The 25,249-nt window shown below is 40.5% G+C and overlaps 1 protein-coding gene across 2 annotated transcripts; it reads left to right on the forward strand.

Moving 5' to 3' along the window:
* The first annotated feature begins 9,430 nt into the window (after nucleotides 1-9,430).
* On the forward strand, nucleotides 9,431-24,799 carry irak4 (interleukin-1 receptor-associated kinase 4). 2 transcript variants are annotated; one of them, XM_020933463.2, is made up of 11 exons: nucleotides 9,431-9,738; nucleotides 11,839-11,984; nucleotides 12,061-12,207; nucleotides 12,804-12,964; nucleotides 14,333-14,397; nucleotides 15,776-15,890; nucleotides 15,976-16,085; nucleotides 19,394-19,580; nucleotides 22,191-22,253; nucleotides 24,135-24,299; nucleotides 24,533-24,799. In XM_020933463.2, the coding sequence occupies exons 1-11, from the start codon at nucleotides 9,578-9,580 to the stop codon at nucleotides 24,584-24,586; spliced, it is 1,374 nt and encodes a 457-aa protein (XP_020789122.1). In that variant the 5' UTR covers nucleotides 9,431-9,577; the 3' UTR covers nucleotides 24,587-24,799. The 2 variants fall into 2 exon arrangements, with proteins under 2 accessions (XP_020789122.1, XP_055011080.1); XM_055155105.1 differs by having other exon boundaries at nucleotides 9,442-9,738; nucleotides 11,843-11,984.
* The last annotated feature ends 450 nt before the right edge of the window (nucleotides 24,800-25,249 follow it).

The following is a 25,249-nucleotide window of genomic DNA, read 5'->3' on the forward strand; positions in this document are numbered from 1 at the left end:
AGTCTATGGTCTTGACAGAACTGTGATTAATGACACGTGCTATAGACTGACAGGGGCTGAAGAGGGACAGATGTGAGATGAGTGTGTGTGTTTGTGTGAGCGTGTGTGTGAATAAAGCACATACAACACAGAACCAGTAGAACCAGTTTGTCGAGTGGGCCCAGACTTACGCTGGACTGAGAGACGCTCTGATTCAGTCTGGTCTGGTTCAGACTGGTCCGGTCTGGTTCACTCTGGTCTTGTCTGGTTCAGTCTGGTCCAGTCTGGTCCAGTATGGTCCGGTCCATCCAGTCCATGTTAAAGACACTGAAGAAGTTCCTGTATGTGCCTTTTGCTCTGTGCCAGTGGCAGTAAAACAGATCCAGTCTGTGATCATCTCTAATGTTTGTGGAGGTGGAAATGCCTCATTCCAAGTGTATGCACAGGGTAGAAAGCCACGTTAAATTCACGCGTGAAAAAACATGTTTGAAAAACCCAGATTTGACTGAAACCTTCTGCACTAAACACACAAATGCACAGAGACTTACAAATCATGCAGAGACTTACCAGAGGCAGCACACACTCACATCCACCGTCACGACATGGAACTGTTCCTGTCAAGTATAAACTGTACACAGGTCACAGATCAGCTCTGGAGCTGAGCATGAAGAGCGCTCTCTCTGCTGACAAGTTCAGGCGAATCTGTGCTCCAAAGATCCTCTGTTGTGTTTGCACCTCTTCAGAAGTTGAATCCTCGTGTCACCCTGGGACCCCAAAGAAACAGTAGATCTGTTGACCACTTGTTCATTTTTATGACTTTTATCAATAGTCAACATTTGAACCAAATTGATTTTATAATAACTAAGCAAAGGTCTGATGGTGGATGCAGGGGCAACATCACATATCATCACAGACATCATTAAGTTCAAGAGGTTCGATGATAGTTTCGAGGCCGGGACGCATTGCGTGGAGCTAGCGGACGGCACCAGGAGCAGCGGAGTCGCCAAGCACAGAAGGGACAAAGAGGTGTGGTTGGTCGACAGCAGGAGGGACTGTTTCAAAACATCGCTGAGGAGCGCTCTGTACATCAAAACTTATCCTCAGGATATCTTCTGTGTGAAAGCAGCCACCATGTGTGGAGCCAAGGTCATCTTTAATGAGAAGAACATTCTGCTACATAAAGACCACATTTCCCATACACGTACACAACAACCTTTACTATCTGCACACATCAGAAAGTGACTGTGAAGACCAGTGTAACAAATGTCATGATTTGCAAACTTAGCATGGAATTCTAGGACATTGCAATTATGCAGATATCATAAAATTATGTTATGTTAGTTTATCCAATCTAGAAACAGAGGGCCAGATGCCAGGGCTAAAGCACCTCTGGAAATGGTGCACACAGATTTAAATTGTAGATTCTACGTCCAGAGAAGGTCATAGGTATAACAAAGTGACTAACAATGAAAAAGTGAAAATGATCTGTCTTACCAATGTTTTGAAAAGTGTTTGAAAAAGTCAAAGAAAGGCTTAAGAATAACTGATAACTGTATCAAAATATCACTATGCAAGTATGTTGAGCACTCACTAGAGAGGTTTGACATGCAAAAGTGTAAAGCTAGAGCTACCCCCTGTGAACAAAAACTGGACTATAGTGATGATGCTAAAATAATGGATGATGATAGAAAATACAGGGAGGCAGTCAGTAGCTTAATCTATCTGGCAACCTGTACCAGGTTGTCTCGTGGAAGACTAAAAGATGCCGACTGTAGTTCTATCTACCTGTGAGGCTGAGTATACGGCTTTAGCTGCAACCATACAGGATTGTATGTACTTACAACAGCTCCTAGTGTTTTGATGGTTGTAAATATTCATGCAAGATCTGGACAACCAGGGAGCTTTAGCAAAGAATCCTGTTCATAGACAACGCTGCAAACATGTGCATATAAAATACCAATTTGTGAAGTCTATGTTAAATGATGGCAACCAAACTTTAAGTTGTTAAACTTTGAGATGTTTATGTTTATGCACTGTACAACTATGTTATAGGTGTATGGGCCGGATTTTGTTTGTGTAATATATATTTTTATTTATTTATTTTTTTTTTCAAATCTGAGCAAATAGAGGTGTTGAGATGTGCTCTCATTTTGTTATTATTTGTATATGTTATGTAGCGTCATATGATTTGTGTTCTTAACGCCCAATATCATGTGCACTTTTATGATCACGTGAGGCAAAAAATTTGAGTATATGTGGCAATCGAGGGGTTGACAATTTGGAATATTATAATTTATTATAATATTCAGCTGGAATTATTTCGGTCTTTCTGAATCCCGACAGGATGGTTTCAGTGTCACTGAAGTCCAGGCTTTGTCCATCCATCCAGTGACTTCAGGAAAGTTGCATGAAACTGTTGAAGCTGTGTTCTCCATCGCCGTGTTCCACCAGTCCCTCACAAGTCTCTTTCTGCTGCTCGATTACCATTTTCAGCTGAATATTTCACTACTTACAGCAGGACACAGGCTCTTTCTGCAGGAGACATGCACAGTAGAGTGAAGTGACAGTGGTACAGGAGGAACAGATACTGACACACAAGACTAGAGCCTCTCATCGCTTCAATGTGAAAATTTTAATATATAAGTCACACCGGAGTATAAGTCGCAAGAAACACCCAAACTAAGGCTCAATCACACTGCAGCCTGAAGTGACCCAAATCCACTTTTTTGGCCCCTGTGTGACCTGTATCTGATCTTTTAATGACAGTCTGAACCACACAGATCCGAGTTTTTCAAATGTGACCCAGGCCACTTGGATATGTGCTCCTAAAACCGATACATATCTGATCTTTTGACACGCGACTTCAGTCTGAACGGCCAGGTCGCATTCAGCTGACCTACACGTTATCAACAAGCCACAAATGTACACAAACGTTCTTCTCGTCATATGAAAATTGTTAATGAACTCCATGTCACTCAAGCGAAGTACATCGCAATCCAACCACTCTTGGCTACGTCTCCACATCCACACGTTCCTTTCAACGGACAACAAGTAAGTTGTACATGTTCTGGCTCCGGTACGAGAGGAACTTTAAAATCTATTAAACTTTTTTTTTTTTTATAGAAATAATGTGGAATAATCACATACGAAAATATGTTTCCAAATACTATTCATAAAAAGCTCCAGATCTTGGCAGGAGAACTCTCTTTGTGTGGCGTCGGTCATATTGTGAGGTTGGTTGTCCACACAGAGAAAAGCAGGTGAAGACGATAGACGACAAACACCACAAAAATACATATTTAACCTTTAAAAACACTTTCACATAAATCTGTGATATACTGGAATTCATATGTAACTATGGCAACTATGGAATCACCTGACCTGACCTGATCACATGACCGCACCTGGCAACACCTGGCGTCACCTGGCAACACGTTCCATCCACATTCTATTTCTACTTTATGACATCATAAAGCTTTACTTTATGTAAGTGTAGCACAAGTTCCAGTGTAAAATCACTTCTATTCAGACTTCAACCGAGACACAGAGACTCACCACAGACAAACATGTGCAAGAACTGGTGCGATTACACTAGTGAGGACGACGAACTCCTCTACAGCCAGGAGTTCAACCTGATGGAGGAATTGGGATTAACACCTACCAACCCACATCAGGCCTCTGGACCACCAGAACAGGTGGTCCACACCTTTCAAAATCCTCAAGAGTTTCTAACTCTTGAGGAGGTAGAACGGGAGCAGCTTGGACCTCAACACCACCAGAGGTCCAAGGAGGACGAGGAGAAGGGCATGGCTTTAGTCATGTCTCGACTCCAGGCTGCCTCAGCTGCTCAGGCTAGAGCCAGAGAAGATCTGTTCATCCAAGCAGATGAACTGAACAACCAGCCTCAGTCCCGAGATATTGAGGGACTGGAGAAACAGGTCGCTGACCTGACAGCGCTGTTGCACCAACACCTAGACGATTCCTGCAGAAAATCAGCAGAGTGGAAAACGGAAAAGCAGAGACTCCAGCAGGACTCTGCTGATCTGAATTCCAAACTTCAGGAACAGTCTTTGGAAAATACTGCGCTGAAAGAACGCAACTCTCACCTGGAGCGTATTCTGGCCCAACTTCAAACAGACAGGTCATCTCTGGAGCTCAGACACCAAAAGGAGGCTGAGCTGAAGGCCCAGAAGCTCCAGGAACTAGAGAACATGCAGACACAGGTCCAGAACATTTTGCGGACCCGTGAGAAGCTGCAGGACTGCCTGAGGAGGTCTCAGGAAGAGCACTCCACCCTCAAAAAAAGGTACGGGGCTCTGAAGAAGGATCTGGTGCAGGAGGTGGAACAGGAGAAAAAGAACAGTGCTGAGCTCCAGAAAGAAAACGCCACCATTCTGAAGTCCTGCCAAGAGCTAAGCATAGAGCGCTCCCTGCTGGAGGAGAAGTGCAGTGGACTAGAAGAGCTACTCAAGACCTCAGAGAAAGAGTGCTCCCTGCTAGAGACAAAGATCACTGCACTCCAACAGCAGGTCGAGCAGGACAAACTGAACAAAGACGACCTGCTAAATGAAAAGGCCGCCCTGTTGAGGACCTGCGATGAGCTAAAATTACAGCTCTCGGTGCAGGTCGAGACATGTGATGCGGTGCAGGAAAAACTGAGGAGGTGTGAGGAAAAGAAGTTCCTGCTCCTTGAAAATAACTGTGCTCTAGAGCAGGAAGTGAAAGAGGAAAACATGGCAGAGCACAGTTAGAAAACGAGAAGGCCGCAATGTTGAGCACCAGTAAAGACCTCGAGGCAGAGCGCTCCCTGCTGGTGGACAGGTGCGGCGCACTGGACCACGCCCTGACTACAACTCAGGAAGAGCTCTCCCTGCTGACTGTAAAGAACAGGGCTCTACACCAGCAGGTAGAGCAGGAACATCACATGAAGACTGCTTTAGAGGAAGAGAAAATAGCTCTGGTAAACACCCGTGAGAAGCTGAACACAGAGCTCTCCCTACTGCTCCAAAGATTCAACGTCTTGGAGGAAAAGCAGAGGAGCACAGAAAGACAGTGCTCCCTGCTGGAGGAGGTGAGCACGGCGCTGGAGCAGGAGCTGGAGATGGAACGGAAGAAGAGAAAGAGGAGGTGGTACAGGAGGCTCCTGGGCATGTAGAGCCTCTCTCACCCCCCTCACTGTTCTGCACTTGAACAATAAAACATAACAAAAAAAAACTTCATGTTGTATTTGTCTTTGTAAACTGTAGTAATAGTAATAGTAATAATATTAGTAAACAGACAGATGTCGTTTGCAGGATATATTTTCAAACACATTCCCTTTTCCACATTTTGTTTTAAGAATTTTGACATATGCATTGATAAATACATGTATGTGGCTTGTAATCCTTTAGTCCACAGGTGTCAAACATAAGGCCCGGGGGCCAGATCCGGCCCCCCAAGACCTTTAATGTGGCCCTTGGGTGATTTTCTACTAAAAAATATTTTAATTATATTTTCTAAAATATTGGTAATTTTCTGTGGTGCTTAGCATAGCAGCGTCTCCAGTGTCTCTGTACGTGGCCCCTCCCACCAGAGCAGCACAAATGAAGACTTGTCTCTTTCCAAACGCTCTTAAAGGACGATCGTTTTGACTGTTGACCGTGACACCCTCATCAGAAAAATGTCCAACATGAGAAAAGTGGAGCCGAGTGCAGGATTTTCCAAGAAAAATTGACTTATTCCTGTTTACATACAAGTTCATGTTAAAACATTGTGTTGAAATCGAATTTTTCTTAAAGTTTCAGATTGTTCATAATATTATAATATTATATTAAGAAAGAGTTCATCAATTAAAAAAGATTTCTGTAATAGATTTGCGTTTCTCTGTACAAATATTTGAACTTATTGTTATTTTTGGGGTTTATATGACATGAGTTTTCTGATCCGGCCCCTTTGGAATCAAAGTAGGTTGGATACGGCCCCCGGACCAAAATGAGTTTGACACCCCTGTTCTAAAGTGTTGCAACAAAGCCACTCCAAATCCAGTGTGGGGTAATAGAATCTAAATATAAGGCACGCAAGTAAAAATATCAAATGTTAAAAAAACAAAAAAAAAAAAAAAACAACAGCAGTGGTGGTGTGCCCTGTGCCGCTGCTGATGTGGCCAGAACAGCGCAGACCGGCACACTGCACACCCGCCAGCCGCCAGTCATGCAGCACCACTGTAACTGAACAGCGATTAGGGAGGATGGCTTATGCAATGTATTAATTTGCAGTAGGATCTTGATTACCTTTCACCACTGTTTAAGGCATGGGACAAATTCGGTCCACCAGTGGAACTAAGAAAAGCACTCGGAACAATCTGGGCATGAATGAAAGCAGTGGCGGCTGGTGGTATAATTTATTGGGCGGGCACCTTGGCCAAAATGATAAATATATCTTACAAATATATGCATTATATATACGATATATAGTATTATAACGAATGCCAGAAAGTCAGAGTCAAAGTCATTTTAGTCAGCTGAACTACATCTATCAGCGCACAACACACAACCAAGCACAAAGTTTAGACAGCGCCAGCACAGCCTGACCACCACTCACACCCAGCCCCAACAACACAACATAACATCTGCCACGAATACTTTTTGCTGTGGTATGTTTTATTTGACTGTTTCAAAGATGTAGAACATTCAGTTAGTCTGGTTTTGATACACAATTCTTTCATTAAAACACAAAGTAGTTTAACCTGCATATATAAGTTTAAAAAGGAGGATTGTGTGTGGAAATGTGTTTTGTGACTGACTCCAGGAGCATAAACATTTGTACAACATTAAAATATGACCTGATGAACTCATCCAAAAACCCCACACATTTCACATGTTTGTAGACGTATAAACATGATTGTGATACATCGTGCAGCCTTATCTTAAAGCAGTGCTTCTCAATTATTTTCTGTCATGCCCCCTAGGACGAATAAAACATCTCGCGCCCCCCGCGTGACTATAGATAGTATCATTTGTCTATAAATTTATAAGTAACCTCTGCGTAACACTGCACTTATATGATCCAACAACGCTCGCTGGTTTACTGAAGTAGCAGTCACAAGCGCGGATGATTGTCGGCAATATCGGCACGTTTTCGCTGAAAATCTCAAGCGGCTTATCAGAGTGATCGGGGTGTATGTATTTAAGTGACGCCTTAATTTTATTGCTTCATGCTGTCCGCTGCAACATTTTTAGACACAGTAAGCACACCGGTCTTTCCTCGTCTCCCACCGTAGTCACAGTGAAGCCGAGCGCTACATACGCTTGTCAATTTCCTCGTCTTAGCTTTCGGGAGATTTTCGTTTGTCTCTTTATCTCGTCTCTCTCCACCTGTCTTCTCATCCCTGTTAAATATTTTTTCATGGTTCACTTGAGGGTCTGCTACATTCGTGTCTACACTTCATACTCAAACTCTGTGCTTGTGCAAAGCACGCATGCTCAGTGCAAACAAAACTCCTACACCACGAGCGAATGCTTGCGCACACTCTGCCAATGAAGCGCCACTGCCCCTAATGTAGTGGAAGTGCAATTGCACTTTATTCTAAGGCCAGTTCAGACCAAAGCGTCAAAGCGTCACTTTTTTATGTAAAGTCTATGTGGACGCGCGACTAGAGCGTCCTGCGTTTTTGCGGCGCGTTTTCGGCGTCAGCGCGGCGCGAATCTGGCGTCAGCGCGGCGCGTCTTCAGCGTTTTGGCGTCAGCGGCCAAGACGCGGTCCAAAGCGTCAGCGTCAAGAAGTTGAAAACTTTTCGCGTCAGACGCGCCGCGTCAACCAATCAGGGACGAGTATCCAGAGACGCAGCGACGTTATTATCAGGAAGAAAGACCCGAGAACCAGAACGAGAACCACAAACACGAGCGGAGAATAAATATATACACCACAATCACCGAGCTGATCGCGAGGACTACACTAGGACCGGACCAGGACCAAACCAGGACTAGACCGGGACTAAACAAGGACTAGACCGAGACTAAACAAGGACTAGACCGACTAGACCATGATTAGACCGGGACTTACCGGACTAGACCGTGATTAGACCAGGACCAGACCGTGATTAGACCAGGACTAGACCGGGACTGATCCAGTGTCATTAGCGGAGTAGAAATATATATACGCCCCAGTCGTCGACCCGATCTCCTCCGTTGATGTTTTTATGTCATAAAAACACTCTCAGTCTGGTCTGATATTGTTTCGGGAAAAGAGCGGGACCGGGTCTTGTTTCCAGGGCAACGGATGCGCGTCGAGTATTTTTGTCCCGTTCGTCCACGGCGTCAAAGACGCGCGTCGGGGGCGTCTAAACTCAAATGCAAAGGCTCCAAATAGAGGCGTCAAGGCGTTTTTTGACGCTTTGGTGTGAACGGCCCTTAAGACAGTAAAAAACATCTAAATAAAAAATAAAAAAGCATGCCCGAGGTCAAACGCGCCCCTTGACGGAGCCTCGCCCCCCAGGGGGGCGCGCCCCACTATTGAGAAGCACTGTCTTAAAGTGACTTATTGTAGATAAATAATAATTGCAGAAGTGACATTCTGGTACACACTGGTTAGTTTTACTTTCTTTTCTTTTTTTCATGACTTTTAACAATGTTACATTCTGTTCTGTTGTACCTAAGAGTTAAATTAAGTGAATAAAAAGGGAGCTTTCCATGTAGAAAAGTAGCAGGACAGCGCCCTCTTCTGGTCACATTGGAAGACGCGACGCGTACAGTCACGTAAAGGCTGAAGTGTTTCGATTCTCTCGTGTTTCTAAAAATGTTACACTTCTAAATTAAATTCGGAACAAGAGAAGAAAAGTAAAAGTTTACAGCACCTGGTATTCCCAGGCGGTCTCCCATCCAAGTATATGTCATGACTAAAACGTTATAATAAGATGAATTCCAACAGAAACCTGGACACAACTGTTCTGGTTTTGGTCTGAAGGTAAAGAGAGTCTGATGGACCAGTACTGTGACCCTGTGACGGCCCCCCTGTGGCACAACTATCAGTGTCAAGACAAGTGTCCCTCAAACAACATCTCCCCTCCCCTCGGCCGACGCAAAGTTGGCACATATATTTTTGTATTGTTTTAGTCTAAATAAAGACCAAGAGCTGCCATGTCATTTTCACAACATTCATTTTGAGTCAGAAAATGAGTCGAGGCTCTTGGGGCTTTTGTTCAGATGACTGAAGAAGTGGGTTTTTGAAGCCAAGATGAGGAGGGTCCCCAAGGTGAGAAACGTCACCCAATGTTGAATGTGACCAGAGAGTTATAATGAGCAGGACGACAAAGGCAGCAGCAGAATACTCTCCCCGGTCATCCATGGGTAATCCATGGGTAATCCAGGGGAGGATTTTGTCATATAAACACATGGACTTTTACGCATGCCGTTTGGTTTTGTTTCCGCGTTGTAGGAGGAGGAGGAGTCTGGCTTTTCCCACCCATCAGTGTTTAGGAAGTTGCTTAATTTCGGAAATACACCACGATACTTGACAACCAGCTAAACTAATAGTTTTGACTGTCATTTTCTCCTAAAATGTCCATGCGTTGAGATTATTATTACGCATTATTAGTTCGCACTCACGGCTGGAGTGGTTTAAGATGAATAAACCGGTTACTCCCAGCACGTATGTTCGTAATCTTAGTTTCTTTTTACGTCGTCAGTTATCTTGCTTTTTGGACCCTCAAGAGAGATGGAAAGATGTGATCGAGTGCATACGCAAGCCGAGTGGAGAGCTCAAGTACTGTCAACATCACGTCAGGTAATGGACTTTCTTTAAAGGCACTAGTGCTTGGTACTGCGCTGTATGCAGAGATTTTACAGTGGAACAACACTATTAACTTTACTCTTTACTGTAATGAACAAGTGTCAGATGTTGTCTCGAGCCACAGTATTAAATGTGTGTTTCTTTGACTTCTTCAGACATGATTTGGCTTTTATTAATTTGTTCAATCATTAATCTGTTTAATTGTCCGTCCAGTCATATGAACTAACGTTATGAATCAGAGCTTGTGTTGAGGCAGTAGTTTCTCTCATTTGAGTGGTGGTTATTAGTATTTAATATTCTTAATGTAAAAAAAACAAAAACAAAAAAACAAATTTTATTTTATTTTATTTAATGATAAAAAGAAAAAAGACAACATAACATTAGAAATAGATGAGAGACAGATTCAAAGAGTAAATGAAACCACATTTTTAGGAGTCATGATTGATGAAGGTCTAAACTGGAGTTTGACTCATATAAATTACACAAAAGGCAAAATTTCCAAAGCCATTGCTGTTCTACATAAAGTCAAGTTCTCATTAAATAGTACAGCATTATTAACTTTGTATAACTCTATAATTGTACCAGATCTGATGGACTGTGTGGAAATTTGGGGTCAACATGTAAAACTCACCTACAACCTTTATTTATTTTACAAAAAAGGGCCTTGAGAATTACCACCAACAGTCATTGTAGAGAGACAAACAACCCAATATTTGTTCAACTTAAAGTGTTGAAAATGCAGGATACTGTCGACTTAAATCTCCTCAAAGTCGTGTATAAAGCAAAGTGCAGAGTGTTACCTGTAAATATTCAAAGGGTGTTTGAGATGAGAACAAACCACTACAATTGAAAAGGAACCTACATGTTTAAAAAAGCCAGATTCAGAACCAAGGTTATGGAAGGAAGCATCGCTGTGAAAGGAGTTAATTTTGGAACAGTCTTGACAAAGAGATAAAAGAATCAAGTACAATGATGACATTTAAAAAAATACATAAAATCAAATGCAATGTGTATGTATGAAAAAGAAAACTAAGTTGTTGTGCATAATAGTGAAGATTTCTGTTTGCAATTGATCAGTAATTGTGCCTGAACTGATTTGGAATATTTAGTGTTGATGTCCTTTTATACTTTATGAAATAAATAAATAAATAAATAAAATATGACTTAACTATTTTTGGCTACTCTACTAAAGCCAAAAGCTGCCCTGGTCCTTCCAGTGTGCACAAACACTATTCTGACTACCACCAGACACCACACTTTTACACTAGATTCTAGAACTTAAAGGTGCATTATGTAACTTATGTGAATACTTAACTATATGTCTGTCACCTTCTTGTCTCCATTGAGCTGGAGTATGGCATTAAACTGCACAACATTTCTTCAGTTAGATGTGTTTTTGTTGCTTAAATACCTTAAAACTCATGCATCATCAACATGCATCAACATGGAAAGAAGGTTCACCACTCCATAGATCTGAGCAGTAACATGTTTTGGTAGTGTTACCTAAATGTCTATATGTAGTTAATAAGATTAAGTGAGATTCGGGAGCAGGACCACTCCTCAGCCGCCCTCTCCTCTCACCAGCGAACCACAACTCACCTCCACCACACCTCGAATTTCCCAGAAGCCTATATGTAGCAGCCTTTCCCTTCATCCCAGTTTGTCTCTGCTAACTCGACCCCACCCTCCCATCCCCTATTTTGTCTTTCACTCATAAGACCCATACAAGGGGGGTCCCGTTCCGGCTGGGCCAATTGCAGATTGAGACGGAGCCCCCACCCATAGTCTCAACCCAGCCATCTCTGCCTCGCCTCGTACATTATCAATAAACTTCTTCACACTGTGTCGTTGTTGGTGTGGTCCTAGCTAATGAAGGAGATATACAAGTTTAATGCCATACTGTGGGTCATGTCAGCTAAAGCAATAACTCCATGGAGACAAGCAGGTTGTGGAAAGTTACATATTGTACCTTTCTGTGATTCAGTCTACACACGACATTTGGTGCAGTTTATTTACATTTATTTTATTCTATTAAAACATAGATACAAGTTTTGAGTAACTTTGCACTTCTTAATAATTGTATTCTATTTTTAGGCAGTTTGAACTTTTAATTCAGCAAGGAAAAAGCCCCACCATAGAGTTACTGAACGACTGGGGAACCACCAACTGCACTGTGAGAGAGCTGGTGGACATTCTGAAGAGCCAACAGTTACTGGCTGCTGCTAGTCTTTTGTTACCAGGTAAAAGCACGACACATTAGTTGTAATTCAGTCCTGATTCTGTTTGATATTTCCTACACAAACCTTCCCCCCGCAGAAGAGGTTTCGCTTGACCCAGTCCTTCCTGTAGCGTTAGACCCCGACGTCACTGTTGTGATCGGTGAAGAGAGAAGAGTCAGAGGGGATGATGCTACAGTTCTGAAAAAACACTGTGAACAGGAGAGCGGGGAAGCCAATCACACAGGTACGACATGCATTTCATTGAACCTGATCTTTGTATCTCAAATTAAACCCTGTGACCAGTTCAGGACTTGCTCATTTGCAGAGGCAGAAAGTATCACATGACTTTTTTGGAGTAGATCTTTAAACATGTACAGGTACTTGAGTAGAATTCTACCCATACAACAATGTTATGTATCTAATAGCTGTAATATTTACTTACAAGTTTCATTTGTATCTGGGGTCATATTTAGAAAAAATATTTAAGAAAATCCAATAATTACTACTTTTCATTCTACTGCCCTTGTCAAACAAAAATGGATAGATTTGTACTTTTTTGTGTATGTAGTGATGCCAAATAGTATTTCTATATTCTGAAAAAGTGTAGTATAAATTACATCATTTGGTAACACTTAACAGTAACTTTGATATTTAAGTTACTAATTAATAAATAATTTGTTGAATTAAGTTTTTGCTCATGCTTTATTAAGGCTAATTAAGGTTTTACACTTTATTTCAGAAATCATGACAGTCACTACAAAATCATTTCCTCTGCCTTGTTGTTGATATTTTGATATGTCCAGTAGATGGCGTCCTTTGACTCCCTGTGTTTCGTCTCAGGTCTGTGCAGGTTCCTGTTCTCAGACCTGAGGAGGATCACTGGGAACTTTGATGATCGGCCGGTGTCAGAGGGAGGGAGCAGACTGGGACAGGGAGGATTTGGAACTGTTTATAAAGGATTTCTTAACAACAGAGCTGTGGCTGTGAAAAAACTCAACCCTGTAAGAGAAGAAAATATTACTCAAGTACTGAATTTGCGTCTGTTAATTATTCTGTTCTGACAATTATTCAGTTAAGGATGCCAAAAATACCTTCTACGCTTCTGACCTCTAACTTCCAGATTTTGCAACACAAAAGTACCATATTTTCCGCATTATAGGGCGCGCTCTTAAACCTCTAACCCCATCAAGAAATGATTGAGCACCCCACAATCCAGAGCGCCCTATACACAAATCCACTCAGGTGTCCCAGCACGACTTCAGTAAACTACAAAGCCACACCACCCGCAGAACACACAAACACACACAGAGCAGACAGTGACCGCACAGCGAAACACACCCACAGACACACTCATCACTCCACACCGACGAGGAACGGAGGAACAAACCGAAAAAGCGAGTGCAATGTGCCACTTCTAGTCACAACTGAACAACTGAGTCACTGTGAACACGCCGACAATCCATTGGTCCCAGACACACCCTCCCTACACGCCACAACTGAACAAAGCCCAGAGTCACTGTGAACACCACAAACAAACAAAAGCACTCACCCATCACACTGTTGGGTTTCCTTTAATGTGCCTTATACCGTATTTTCCAGACTCTTAAGTGCTCTGGATTATAAGGCGCACTGTCATTAAATGATCTATTTTCAAACTTTTTTCACAAATAAACCGCACTGGACTTTAAAGGAAACACAACAGTGTGATGGGTGAGTGGTTTTGTTTGTTTGTGGCGTTCACAGTGACTCTGGGCTTTGTTCAGTTGTGGCGTGTAGGGAGGGTGTGTCTGGGACCAACGGATTATCGGCGTGTTCACAGTGACTCAGTTGTGCAGTTGTGTCTAGAAGTGGCACATTGCACTCACTTTTTGGTTTGTTCCTCCGTTCCGTTCCTCGTCGGCGTGGAGTGATGAGTGTGTCTGTGGGTGTGTTTCGCTGTGCGGTCACTGTCTGCTCCATGTGTGTTTGTGTGTTCTGTGGGTGGTGTGGCTTTGTAGTTTACTGAAGTCGTGCTGGGAGTGGATTCGTGTATAGGGCTCTGGATTGTGGGGCGCGCAGTCGTTTTTTGATGGTGTTGGAGGCTTAAGAGCGCATCTAATAGCCTGGAAAATACGGTAGTCCGGTGTGGTTTATTTGTGAAAAAAGTTTGAAAATAGACCTTTCAATGACAGTGCGCTTTATAATCCAGAGAGCCCTATAGTGCGGAAAATACGGTAATAACTTTTTCATGGAGACAAGCAGACGGTTACCCCTACACTAGAAAAGGTAGATAGCAGACCTTTAACAAGTTATAGTTTTGTTTGAGTGGAGCTTGTGAGTACTTAGTTTACCTTTTGTATTATTACAAACTGCATCCTCCCTGTGCACAGATGGAAAACATCACGATGGAGGAGCTGCAGGTTCAGTTCAATCAAGAGATACTGACTCTGCAAACGTAAGATGAGAATGTGTTTTGTTATAATGTATTTAAAAGACTTTAGGGAGGGCCTTTAGGTGTTATGTTAGACATGCTCTACAAAATGGACTTTTAAGAGCATCATCTTCATTCTCCTGCATTCAAGATGCCTTGCTTCGAAAATTCCCCTTTTCCCCACTGCTCTTACTTACTATGTTCTTTGTCTTCTTTCTTAAATACTGACACATTTAGGATTCAGCAGCATTGCATAATTATTTTGACCTAAATGAAAAAATATATAAATTTAAAAAAAAAATCCCCTGCTCTCTACAATAAACTACAGCAGTAATTCTACAAGTTAGCTTCCATTCTTCTGTTAATAAATCCTTTTAGATTAGATGAATATTATCTTTAAAATATCCAAAATATAAAATGATTATACTCATAGATTATATAACTATATAGCCAGTGTTGGGAAGGTGACTTTTCAAATGTATTCCCCTACAGATTACAGATTACATACCCCAAAATGTAGTTTGTAACGGAATCCATTAAATTACTTAAAGTGAGTAACGTAATCTGAATACTTTGGATTACTTGATTTTCGGTAGAGAAGCAAAGACACGGATATGTTCACATAAGATGTTTTGGCTGCTAAACGACAATAAAAAGCCCAGACTTTCCTTAACCGTATTAAAAATATTATTGATAGAAGAGGAGGAGACACGGTCCATGCAGCAGGATTAAATCCTGTTAAATTCTGTTTTAGCCCTGGTTTAGATCTAATTTAGACCTGGTTTAGTCCTGGTTTAGACCTGGTTTTAGACCAGGTTTTAGTCCGGGTTTAGTCTTGGTTTAGGCCTGGTTTAGATCTAGTTTAGACCTGGTTTAGATCTAATTTAGACCTGGTTTTAGTCACAATTTAGATCTAATTTAGACCTGGTTTAGTCGTGGTTTTAGACCTGGTTTAGTCTTGGTTTAAATCTAGTTTAGACCTGGTTTAGATCTAGTTTAGACCTGGTTTTAGACCTGGTTTTAGTCCTGGTTTAGTCCTGGTTTAGACCTGGTTTAGATCTAGTTTAGACCTGGTTTTAGTCCTGATTTAGTCCTGGTTTAGTGTCCGGCAATTATCAAATAAATAAATAAATAAATAAGGGATATAGACCAAAATGTGAAAACAGGAAAATCCCGCCATGTAATCCATTTATTTCAACAAAGTAACTGTAATCCAATTACCACTCATTGAAACAGTAACTGTAACTGAATACAGTTACTCATAATTTGTACTCTGTTTATGTAACTCTGGTATATGTAATCTGTTACTCCCCAGCACTGTATATAGCAGACAAAAGCATAATATATCTGCTTTAAATGTGAATACTTACTTTATTGGATTATTAACCATTACTTTCTTCAGGTTAAAACATGAAAACCTCATAGACATGGTTGGATGTTCCAGCGATGGGCCTAACCCGTGTTTGGTCTACGCCTTCATGTCCAATGGATCTTTACTGGACAGACTGGCCCGCTTGGTAAAAATACAGCTTCACTTTATGTTACTCAAACCAGCACTGGATGAAATGACCGATCTCTTTATATTTGTTTCCGTGGTTTCAGGGGGGCTGTCCTCCTCTGTCCTGGTCTCAGAGATGCTCCATCGCTTTGGGAACAGCCCAGGGTCTCGAATACCTCCACGCCAATCACCACGTCCACAGAGATATTAAGAGGTAGGATTAGTTATAACTTTTTTACCTGTCAGTACTGTTAATAGAAAATTTGTGTAAAAAAAAAAACAGAAAACGCACACCAAAATTCCTGCAGAGGTGTAAATGTGAGGAGCAGCAAGACAAAAGCAAAAAAAAGCAAAAAAACAAAACAAAATGCACAGCACACTCAGATGTCCGATGTCCGAAAGCTTTTAAATTTTTAAATAACGTTTCGGCAAAAAGAGCTTTCGTCAGATATCTTTCTTGATTTGGACCACAGTACAAAAATGGTTGCCAGCCCAGGTGCTCATATCCACAGGTGAGCTCTCTGGGTGACCTCACTTTGGAACCTCCCTGTTATCAGTGTTGGGAAGGTGACTTTTAAAATGTATTCCCCTACAGATTACAGATTACACACACCAAAATGTAGTTTGTAACATAATCCATTAAATTACTTAAAGTGAGTAACGTAATCTGAATACTTTGGATTACTTGATTTGCGGTAGAGAAACAAAGACTTGGATATCGTAACATAAGATGTTTTATCTGCTAAAATAAAATAAAAAGCCCAGACTTTACTGAACCAAATTAAAAATATTATTGATAGAAGATGAGGAGACACGTCCACACAGTCTTGGTTTAGATCTAGTTTAGACCTGGTTTAGTCCTGGTTTAGTCCTGGTTTAGTCCTGGTTTAGTCCTGGTTTAGTCCTTGTTTAGTCCTGGTTTTAGACCTAGTATTAGACCTGGTTTAGACCTGGTTTAGATCTAGTTTAGCTCTAGTTTAGACCTGGTTTTAGTCCTGGTTTAGTCTTGTTTTAGTCTGTTTTAGACCTGGTTTTAGACCTGGTTTAGACCTGGTTTAGATCTAGTTTAGACCTGATTTTAGATCTGTTTTAGTCCTGTTTTAGACCAGGTTTTAGACCCACCTTAGATCTAGTTTACGTCTAGTTTAGACCTGGTTTTAGTCCTGGTTTAGTCCTGATTTAGACCTGGTTTTAGACCTGGTTTTAGACCTGGTTTTAGTCTTGGTTTAGTCCTGGTTTAGACCTGGTTTAGTTTCCGGCAATGAGTAGAATTAACAAAAAAAAAAAGGGGGGGGTAGCCCAAAATGTGTGAACAGGAAAATCCCTCCGTGTAATCCATTTATTTCAACAAAGTAACTGTAATCCAATTACCACTCATTGAAACAGTAACTGTAACTGAATACAGTTACTCATAATTTGTACTCTGATTATGTAACTCCAGTACATGTAATCTGTTACTCCCCAGCACTGCCTGTTATGAAGGCAAGGCTCTATTATAGCATTCAGTTAGGGTGCAGTACCAAGCCTGACCACTAGGGGCGGCTGTTTTCTGAGCATATGATAAGTTTAGTGTTGTTTATTATTAGTCTGTGCATCAGAGGTGTGTTGTCGTCTCCAGTGTTGGGGAGTAACAGATTACATGTACTGAAGTTACATAATCAGAGTACAAATTATGAGTAACTGTATTCAGTTACAGTTACTGTTTCAATGAGTGGTAATTGGATTACAGTTACTTTGTTGAAATAAATGGATTACACGGAGGGATTTTACTGTTTTCACATCTTAGGTTAAACCAGGACTAAACCCAGAACTAAATCAGGACTAAACCAGGACTAAACCAGGACTAAAACCAGGTCTAAACCAGTACTAAACCAAGATTAAAACCAGGACTAAACCAGGACTAAAACCGAGACTAAAACCAGGACTAAATCAGGACTAAATCAGGACTAAACCAGGTCTAAACCAGGACTAAACCAGGACTAAACCAAGACTAAAACCAGGAGTAAATCAGGACTAAATCAGGTCTAAACCAGGACTAAACCAGGACTAAACCAGGACTAAACCAGGACTAAAACCAGGACTAAAACCAGGACTAAAACCAGGACTAAACCAGGACTAAAACCAGGACTAAAACCAGGTCTAAACCAGGTCTAAACCAGGACTAAAACCAAGTCTAAACCAGGTCTAAACCAGGTCTAAACAATATGACACTTAACATTAATGTGGACATACTTTAAGGCAGCAGTGATCATTTCTCTATCAATAATATTTATTACATGTTTAAGTAAAGACTGGGCTTTTTATTTTCTTTTAGCAGATAAAACAAAACATCTTATGTTAAGATCCTTGTTTTTGCTTCTCTACAGTAAACAAAAGTCTGTTCATGGAGATTTGAGCTCAACAGACAATTTAAAGAGAACAAACATGAATTTTCAGGATGTGGTTTATATTGTCATGCTTTTGAAAACTACATGAATGTACCAAGTAATCCAAAGTATTCAGATTACATTACTCACCTTAAGTAATTTAATGGATTACATTACAAACTATATTTTGGGGTATGTAATCTATAATTTGTAGGGGAATACATTTTAAAAGTCACCTTCCCAACACTGGTCGTCTCTTATATCTCTGTTTCTTTTCTTGTAGTGTGCGTCCATGAGACAGAACCACACACACACACACACACACATACACACACACACACACACACACACACACACACACGCCCATCCAAAGACTCATGTTTACATTAAAGAAAAGTAAAGATCTTTCTGCTTGATCCTTGCATTCTGACCGATGCACACTCCAGAATCACAACTCTACTGAATGAGACAGCAGTAGCAAACCTCCATAACACTCCCATTCACTGGAGGGGATATGAGCACCTGGGCTGCCAACCACTTTGTGTATTGTGGTCCAAAGCAAGAAAGATATCTGACAAAGGCTCTTTTTGCCAAAATGTTATTTAAAAATTTAAAAAAAGCTTTTGGACATCGGCCATCTGAGTGTGCTGTGCGTTTTGTTTCCTTTTGTAATAGGACATTTGTGAACAATTGTATATCAAAGGTTTATTTAATCATATATTTCAAGTGATGTCATTGCACTACATGACATCAGCACTGTGGTTTGGCTGCTGTTAGGAAGGAAGCCAAAGTAGCTATTAAGACCAAAAAACCTCTGTCAGAATTGTTTCCCCTTCTCATTTCCACTCTCATAGTTGTATTTATTCATGCATAAGCAATCTTTATTCATGTGTAGTCCACAAGCTATTGCTCCAAAATCCCAGTTTTGTGATTTCAAATGTCCAAAATGTAGACAGACAAAAGCATAACATGTCTTCTTTGACTCTTGATCACTATCACAATGCTTTTCTAAGTCTGTTATTGATGATCATTAAACAAATGTTTTTGTTATATATAATTTTTACTTAATGTGACAGATTTGCCAGGAGTAAATTTATTAAAAGAGTTCTTATGTGGGGGTTTGTTGTAATGTTTTTTGGGGTTTTTTTGTTCTTAGTGCAAACATCTTGTTGGATGAGGGTTTGGTGGCAAAGATCTCAGACTTTGGTTTGACGCGGGCCTCCTCCAAACACACGTCGTCCACGGTGATGACCGGCAGAGTGGTCGGCACTACAGCTTACATGGCCCCTGAGGCTCTGAGGGGACAGATCACACCCAAATCAGACATCTTCAGCTTCGGAGTGGTATTGCCTACAATTTACACATAGAAATCAGGACCGTTGCCATAGCGACTAACAATTTAAAACTAAATGTTATATCTTTTTAATAGGAATTGTCAAAATTGCACCATAGAGCAGGAACAGCAGAAATATCCCAGGTTTCAGAATGATGAGAAATTACAACATACAGGGCTCCCACAGGGTTCCCAAAGTCATGGAAATTGAAAATGTCATTTTCTGGGCCTGGAAAAGTCATGGAATTTTAGTATCTCTTTCACCAACTACAGCTTTCTGTTAAGTTCTCATGAGGCAAATCTGATTATTTCTGCACCTTTTGTTTAAAAGAGACGACAGTAAATGCACTGACAGGATTTTGAATGTTAAAAACTATAATCCCAATTCATAAGGTGAGTGGAAAGAGTTCACATTTCATAATTAGCCCTAAAAGTCTGATCACTTCTACACATCTAGGTGCCATAAAGTCATGGAAAATTCACTTTAGGTCATGAAATTTTGTCAGTGAAAAAGAGTGGGAATCCTGAAAATAGCGATTTTGACCAGTCACTCTTCTACATTTTATTAGAATCTAGAAGGATCTGGAACTGGACCATAGAGCATGAAAATCCAATCTTGAGCCGATCCAACCGCAACTGCTCATTTGTTTCACCTGCAGAAGCTGTTTCCTCTCCAAAATTCTCTTAACATTTTGAACAAAATGTATAACTTCTTTTACCTGAGATGAGCCATAGGGTGGCGCTTCGATTGTTGATTCTGTGTCTCTGTGATTGGTTAATCCGCCTGTCAGTCACGTGGTCTAAAATCAGGACACAGCTCTAGATCCACTTGTCTTTTGTCAAAGCATGTGGTTCTGGCTGGCCAGAAAATACCGATTAACAATGTAAAACTTAATATTTTTAATTTTGAAGGGGAAGAAGTCCTCAAAATGTTGCTTGTAACAATAAGTTGAAACCCAGGAATACATCTTAGCAACTAGACCATGTCAGTTTAGCCTCGAGGCCCGGGGGCAAATCTATAAAAAAATCTCTTCACAACTGTGCATTTGAACAGTCCGTACAAAGAACCTCAAACTCCTGATTCATGTGAAATGGCAGGATGTAAACAGGGCAGATGCATTTCTTCAGAGTAGTGAAATTGAATCTCTTTGTGAGTATCGTCTTTTAGTGTTTCCAATTCCAAATCACTTTACTGCAAACTAAGGCTGTTATCTATTACCTGTCACTCACATGGATATTTCAGACTTAATACAGTTTGATCTTTCATTCAACAAATAAGACGATTGATTTTTAAAAGTAGTGATGAACAGCTACTTTTCTGAAATAAAGTGTTTTCTATACAGTGATTCTTAGTACGAAACTAAAGTGCTAGCTGTAGTAGTAGTAGTAGTAGTAGTAATAGTAGTAGTGGTAGTAGTAGTAGTAGTAGTAGTAGTAGGAGTAGGAGCAGGAGTAGTAGTAGTAGTAGAAGTAGTAGTAGAAGTAGTAGAAGTAGTAGGAGTAGAAGAAGTAGAAGTAGTAGGAGTAGTAGTAGTAGAAGTAGTAGGAGTAGTAGTAGTAGAAGTAGTAGAAGTAGTAGGAATAGTAGAAGTAGTAGGAGCAGGAGTAGGAGCAGGAGTAGTAGTAGTAGTAGTAGTAGTAGTAGTAGTAGTAGTAGTAGTAGTAGTAGTAGTAGTAGTAGTAGTAGTAGTAGAGTAGAAGAAGTAGAAGAAGAAGTAGAAGTAGTAGGAGTAGTAGGAGTAGTAGTAGTAGAAGTAGTAGAAGTAGTAGGAGTAGAAGAAGTAGAAGTAGTAGGAGTAGTAGTAGTAGAAGTAGTAGGAGTAGTAGTAGTAGAAGTAGTAGGAGTAGTAGTAGTAGTAGAAGTAGGAGGAGTAGTAGTAGTAGGGGGAGTAGAAGTAGGAGTAGGAGAATAGGAGTAGTAGTAGTAGTAGTAGTAGTAGTAGTAGTAGAAGTAGTAGGAGTAGCAGTAGGAGTAGTAGTAGTAGTAGTAGGAGAAGTAGTAGTAGTAGTAGAAGTAGTAGTAGGAATAGGAGTAAGAGTAGGAGTAGGAGTAGCAGTAGTAGTAGTAGTAGAAGTAGGAGGAGTAGTAGTAGTAGGGGGAGTAGAAGTAGGAGTAGGAGGAATAGGAGTAGTAGTAGTAGTAGTAGTAGTAGTAGTAGAAGTAGTAGGAGTAGGAGGAGTAGGAGGAGTAGTAGTAGTAGTAGAGAGTAGTAGTAGTAGTAGTAGGAGAAGTAGTAGTAGTAGTAGAAGTAGTAGTAGGAATAGGAGTAGGAGTAAGAGTAGGAGTAGTAGTAGCAGTAGGAGTAGTAGTAGTAGTAGAAGTAGTAGTAGGAATAGGAGTAGGAGTAAGAGTAGGAGTAGCAGTAGGAGTAGTAGGAGAAGTAGTAGTAGTAGTAGTAGTAGTAGTAGTAGTAGAAGTAGTAGTAGAAGTACCTTAGATGGTGGAGTTTACTTGATGTGCATGTTTTAGTTTCAACAATAAAATGATGAGGAAGTGGGATTTCTGGAGAAGGAAGTATGTGTTTCTAATGTTGTTTTGTACATATACAATACTAAGTCCTGTTAAGTGACAGTTTTATAAATCATAAAAATAAAAATTGATGAAGTTTTTCATGTTCAGGTTTTGTTGGAAATCCTGTCTGGACTCCCTCCGGCCGATGAAGACAGAGAACCTTCGCTCCTGGTAAGAGACAAGACCTTGTGATAGTCCATTATCTCTATATTGAAATATTGATTTGATGAATGGATGTGTTTTTGAATAACACTAAATTGCAGACTTGACTGTGTAGCCTGACTGTTCATGTGCCTTCATCAGGAGAGAGAGAAGAGAGAAAGACAGAGACAGACTTTATTGATCTTGAACTGTTGCAGTTAATGTTGCTGCAACATTTCCACTGCCTGTATTCACTGTCAATAAAAACTCCTGTAATATTTTCTACACTGAAACATCAAGCAGACATATTGAGTTTTCATGGGACAAGCAGGTTATGGATAGTCTGATTCATCATCCAGTTTCACTTCGTAGAAACCGTCTGACCTCGCAGCATTAGGATTTGTGCACTTGATGGTAGTTGGGTACTTTTTAAATTTAACCAATCACTGCTATTTTGGTCGTGACGTATGTACTGTGCCACTAACGGGGATAACTGGTATATTTGGCTTTTCTCAAATCCCATAGGACGAAGGGCAATAATGTCTTTCCCTTTGATAAAATTCACCAAACATTCTCTTTGTTCCGTCTTTAAATCCTTGATCTGGGGAATTGTTGACAACACAGAATGTCTGTCTTCCTCTACATCCGTCTCAACACTTTGTTTACTGTCGTGCTGTTCCACAAAAGGGACACAGACAGATGCCACCAGTTTGACGTCATGGTTTCACAGCTCACAGCTGATTGGCCAGTGTGTGGTCTACAACTTCTGGGGTTCTTGCAGACCATCTAATGCAGGGGTGTCAAAGTCATTTTGTTCCGGGGGTCGTATCCAACCTACTTTGATTCCAAAGGGGCCGGATCAAAAATCTCATGTCATATAAACCCCAAAAATAACAATAAGTTCAAATATTTGTGCAGAGAAACACAAATCTATTACAGAAATCTTTTTTAATTGATGAACTCTTTCTTTTACAAAATATTATAATATTATGAACAACCTGAAACTTTAAGAAAAATGTAATTTCAACACAAAGTTTTAACATGAACTTGTATGTAAACAGGAATAAGTCAATTTTTTGGGGAAAATCCTGCACTCGGCTCCACTTTTCTCATTTTGAACATTTTGTTGATGAGGGTGTCACGGTCAACAGTCAAAACAATCGTCCTTTAAGAGCGTTTGGAAAGAGACAAGTCTTCACTTGTGCTGCTCTGGTGGGAGGGGCCACGTACAGAGACGCTGCTGTGCTAAGAAAATTAACAATATTTTAAAAGAAAATATAATTAAAATATTTTAGTGGAAAATCAGCCGAGGGCCAGATTAAAGGTCTTGGAGGGCTGGATCTGGCCCCCGGGCCTTATGTTTGACACCTGTGATCTAGTGTATTCAGATTCCTGACCTAGTCGCTGGAGAGAAAGGAAATAGAGCAGAGGAACTAGGTGGCACCAGCCTGACTAGGTTATGAATCCTTTACCATAAAACTTACATAGAGCTTCTATAAAACTGTGATTTTGAAATGTATAAACGTGTTCTTAGTTTAGTGGCCAAACTGAAACTCTGCCACAGAGATGTGCACAAACACTGTCGCTATGGTAACAGGATGGCTATTGTTTCTAATGACCATTTCATTCAAGTTCATGAGTTGTCTTGAGTGCAGCTAAAAGGTCACTTTATTTCCATGATTAAAGAAAGCAAATAAACAACAAAACTCCTTTTGAATTTAGAGGTCATAAACCAATATCCCCTACCAGGTCGCACACGTGACTGCTTCACCAGAAGAGGCACATTTATACCTGACGTGGGCGCCACCTGCAGGCCAATCAAAGCAGTGCACTTTGGCTCAAACACTTAGTATAGACTTTTCAATATGGTGATGTGTGAATATAAATGTATGTTTGTGTGTTGTGCTGCAGATGGAGATGAGGTACGACATTGATGACGAGGATGAAGAGCTGACTCTGCAGATGTTCCTGGACACACACATGACTGACTGGGACATGGGGCAGGCAGAGTCCATCTACTCTCTGGCCTCAAACTGCCTCTATGACCAAAAGAACAGACGGCCACTCGTAACACAGGTACTTCAGGTGGAGGTACTTCTGTTGTATCCAAGTATTTGAGCAAAATGTGTCTGGCCCCATGTAGTCCAAATGTTTTGTAAAAGCAGCTCTTGAGGTCAAAATCAGACTGCCCTGTACTGTAGTCATGCTATAGTCATACCACATCAGTAATACACTGGAAAAAAAACAAAACATAACATGAACTTGTACTTGCATCTGAACACTCACTCCTGGGTTGTGTTTCTCAACAGGTGGTGGCTGAACTGAAAAGTGTCATCAAAAACATTTCAGTGGAGTCCAAGTGAGAGCCCTGAGCTGCTCACATTATTTCTGACATGTGATGTTGCTTTAAAGGACAAGGACAAGTTACCAGAGTATTTTAAAGTTCAGTTTGCTTGAATGAGAATGTGACATTTGTCTGTAAATAAATGTGCAGTGTCTTCATGTGAGCTATCTGTGTGAAGTGTAAAAACCTGAAATGCATTTTTTATATCACTATTATTAAACTGTGTTTATTATTTGTTGTTTTATTGTTTAATGAAAAAAAAAAAAAACAGTGCTGTGAGTTTCAGTGTGAAGATTGCTGCCATTGCAAACGAAAATTTCAAACTAAATAGTCTTCCTTTTGAAGAATGAAAAATCCTCAAAATGTCTTTTTACCAGAATAAAACTGTAGTTGTGGATATACAAATCTGCTTTTAAGATATTTACTCAAGAAACTGAATCATTAACTCTTACATACTGTTCATTTCTGAAGCATTCACAGTATAGTTCGGGTCAAATTTGACATGGACCAAGAATTCCCTCATAGTAAGTGTCTAAACCAAATTTATTATTTAAAATGACTAAATAGACTGTCCCACATTAATAAATAAGTGTAATATATAAATATAATGTTTCTGAGAGCAGGAAGAGCATATTTTTGTAAGTTTTACAACACTCGTTTTTGGAGAAAAACATCTATCACA

The sequence above is a fragment of the Boleophthalmus pectinirostris genome, unplaced genomic scaffold (assembly GCF_026225935.1).
Source record: "Boleophthalmus pectinirostris isolate CB_2022bp ecotype Guang Dong unplaced genomic scaffold, ASM2622593v1 HiC_scaffold_2, whole genome shotgun sequence".
NCBI classification, from domain to species: domain Eukaryota; kingdom Metazoa; phylum Chordata; class Actinopteri; order Gobiiformes; family Gobiidae; genus Boleophthalmus; species Boleophthalmus pectinirostris.